Below are 3,651 nucleotides of genomic sequence, written 5' to 3'. Positions count from 1 at the left end.
GTAGGCCTGTTGGATATCCATTGGCTTAGGTTTTACAGGATTGATTCCCCAGTCCATATGACACTCCCCTTCCCCCTTCCTGCTTAGGATGATATAAATCATCCTTCATCTCGCATTTCCCAGATATTGACGAATAAAGCYGTGCAAGACCGCAGGGAAAGGGGGAAGATTTTTTTTACGGAGGAGAAAGCTGCAACACAGCAGCAAGGCTCTTGTGATCTGATTGCAGAGGAAGACAYGAAACCAGACAGGAATAGAACCCAAAGGCCCTGGCTCCCAGCCCTGTGTTTTAATCATTCGGCCACGTTTCCGGCTGCAAGCAGATCTCACGGGCCCAAGGCATGAAAAAGAGGCACTTACAGCTTTTCCATTTTCCAGCCAGGTGACGGTGGGGACTGGAATGCCTGTTGCTGCACATCGCAACGTCACCACAGACCCAAAGGTGATATTATGGGACTCGGGAGCCTTCAGGATTCTGGCAAAAACTGCAGGAGAAGACAAAGATACCAGTTGACCGGATATTTACAGCTGAGACTCAGGCACTGTTCTGACACAGGGATGTCTTCTCTTCAGCAGGTCTTGAAATAGGCCATGGCAAAATAGGCCCTAACAAAAATAACACATTTCCTRGTGAATAAGATGACAGTCTTTGATGAAGGACTATGAGAGGAAAGAAAATAAGCAAGATATTATATGTTGAAATTTTACCCCAGAAAGGTATATACAGCCTAAGTTGGATACTTGAGAGAAGGTAATGTGCAAAAACAAGGGTTAACTTCTAGAATATGCATCTAGAACATCTACGCAGATGGAAAAGCCTAAAGTAGATTCAAGGAAAATTAGTATACTTGTTTTAAATCCTCATGTGGAGACTACCAGCTCAGCCACATACTCTTAGGGTTAAGGGTCACAGCAGCTGCTCAGGATGCTCCCACTGATTACAACTTATCACAGAGAACCATATAAATCATCCTGGCATTTTCTCTGCTATGATAGTCTTGTCGTAAGGGAAGAACATCTAGCTCCCAACTGTAGAGGAATGGTCTGCAGGCATTTTAAGTTTAAAAACAAGTTTTTAAAATGTCTTTTCATCTCCAGTGATCTTGTCTCTTTGCAACAATATGATTACTCAAGAGTTTGGATATAAGGTCCGCCTTTCYCCCAGCAGACACCCATTTTTAGTTAAAAGACTATACTGAATTGTTTTTGCTTCATGCATTTCAATCCAGAAACATGACTCTGATGGCCTCCACAAGCTGTATTTCAGCTGCAACACTTGGACCACATAGAGGAAAGCAGAGAAGAGAGACAGTTCCCATGTGGAACATTTGAATTTTGACCCTTTTTTTTTTTTTAATGGAGATACCTGAATGTCTGTAGAGAAGCAGGCTGACTAGCTCTGTGCCATTTCTTACTCCAGTTTCTCATGCTTAATGAATAATACTGTCTTTCTACCTTCTGGGCTGCGCAGCAATGGCTAAAAATCTTGATCAGAAATTTAGCAAACAAGGGAGATAATCTTGGAGATCTCAAACAGGCTTTATGTTTTCTTTAACACATATTTTTTATCCATATACTTCCCCCTGCCAATTATCTGACAATGTCATAGTCTTTCATGGCTCTGTTTGCTCCAATATACTTCTTGGCATTGGCCACTGACTGTCCCATTTTCCAAGAGACCTCAAAAACAGTGTGGTTAAGAGACCAGCCAAAGGTCTCTTCAGAAACTGAGTACATGTCCCTGCTATCTGGGATGTCTTCTATCAAAATTAGAGAGACRGAATAAAAATACATACGCTTTTTTYCTATCCAGTCCTGGCCTGGGAAAAGACTGAGCTCTGTATTAACAGAGAATCTAAAAGCAATTTTCATTTCATTTATTGGTGAGTAACATTAGGAATAAATTTCAGCATAGAAACATTTTCTTTTTGGGAGCATATCTATTCAAGGGAATCCTGGGCAGAATTTTTGTGATGATTAGATTTAATATCAGTGAACTGAAAATGGTAGGATGATTAGTATTATATTCCATTCCTTAATTCCTGTAAGCAATTCTTCACTGTCATTGCTCAGTGCTGCTTATTTAAAGTTTCTACTTTAAATACCAGGGCTGTCATATCCCACTGCCTCTCAGAGTAGCAGCAGGTACAAAGCTCCATTGCTAATAAGGAAACCTGCAGTCATTGGCCAAGGCTTTTCCTGAAGAATAATAAGCAAAACGAAACCTTTGCCTGAGATTTCACTCCAGGCCATTAACACCAGATGGTTATGAATTCCACCTCAAGCACCATGGGCCAAGCTCATAATTACTTTTATACTTCATTCGGAGAAATACTAAACTTTTGGGTCTGTCCTCTGGCAGCGGTTATGTGCACATGGCTCCCACTGAAGCCAGCACATTAATTTCCAAAGCCAGAATATGGCCCTTAATGTTTTTCTCATGCTGCCGTTATTTTTACAGTGTGCCACTGGGATTGTACTCACATGATGTTTCTGCTGTTCTGACCCTGTCCAGCTTATTTAATATTGAAGTAATGCATTAATAGCACCCCATTAGCCGGTGCCAGATACAAGCATGTGTTCCATTCTCTGTACCTTCTACTTTCCCCAAATCCGCCAAAAGTTGTTAGCCAGGGGAAAAAAAAAATCCCATAGTTTTGCAGATGGGGAACAGAACCACCATGAAATAAAGTGTCTTGCTGAGGCTCGCACACAGTGCCCATGGCGGGCCCAGATCCTCAGCCCGGCTCCTCTGGCTCCCTCAGACACTGGTGGTCACTGCATTTGCCCCAAGTGCTGCTGGCTCAGGGATTCATTTGCTATCACATGGAAGGCAAGATACTGGGCCATTCAAGCCTAAAACCCAAATATGGGGAGAGAAAAATACTAGCAGCTGGGCCRCCTTCTCTCTTTTGTGCTATCTCCATTTCTAAGTAAGCAGACAAGTAAGCAAGACAAGCAAGCAAGCAAGTATTAAAGTACTAAAGGCACGTTTTTCTCCTCTCTGAAGAGGTTTTCTTCTCCTCATGCAGATGAGGACCTCAGTACTAACTTTACTTCCTGCATCCAGTTCTGTTTATGCAAAGTACGGTAGATGTATAATCTGGCATACTTCATAGTTAGGGCTGAGTTTTCAGGGCTGAATTTCTAAAACAAAACCTGCCAAGAAAAAAAGTTGATCTCCAAAAGTGGCRTACACAAAGATCTCTCTACTTGCAGTGTCAATGTCTGTTTTTTCAGTACTTCCGAAAATAATCTTACAAATTTAATACCTTAAATGCTGAAGTATTTTCTTCAATTTCAGAAGTACCTCATTTTCAAACATAATTCTACATTTATGTGTTGTTTTTTTTTTTTTAATAACTTAAAGTTTTCTTATTTAAGTACCTAACACTAGCCACCGAGTGGAGTAGCTTTTGTTCTTACATTGTTCACATCAGAAACCATAAATACTTTGTGAGAAGGACAAAATATTGGGTTTCCTTTGCCTCAACATGATTTGAATGCACCAGTTATTGTTAGTAACTGGTGCAGTGTGGGGCAGTACCATCAGAACAAGGCTGAGCTTCTTGTTGGCTCCCCTGCCAGTGAGAAAACTTGTCCATATGGTTGGTTGAATTTGCCTAGAAAGCTGTTATGTCTCTTTGAGAA

At 41.2% G+C, this 3,651-nt stretch overlaps 1 protein-coding gene across 1 annotated transcript in view; it reads right to left on the bottom strand.

Annotated features, from left to right (window-relative positions):
* MUSK (muscle associated receptor tyrosine kinase) overlaps positions 1–3,651 on the bottom strand; it is a 60,044-nt gene that overhangs the window by 33,441 nt on the left and 22,952 nt on the right. Inside the window, exon 6 of the mRNA XM_026040779.1 lies at positions 361–485. Coding sequence (XP_025896564.1) covers positions 361–485 — 125 coding nt within the window. The remainder of the gene's footprint in view (positions 1–360; positions 486–3,651) is intronic.

Source organism: Nothoprocta perdicaria, unplaced genomic scaffold (genome assembly GCF_003342845.1).
Source record: "Nothoprocta perdicaria isolate Ctin4 unplaced genomic scaffold, notPer1 scaffold_265, whole genome shotgun sequence".
Taxonomy (NCBI): Eukaryota; Metazoa; Chordata; class Aves; order Tinamiformes; family Tinamidae; genus Nothoprocta; species Nothoprocta perdicaria.
The sequence above is the reverse complement of the archived record's forward strand: the minus strand, read 5'-3'. Positions and strand labels throughout refer to the sequence as shown.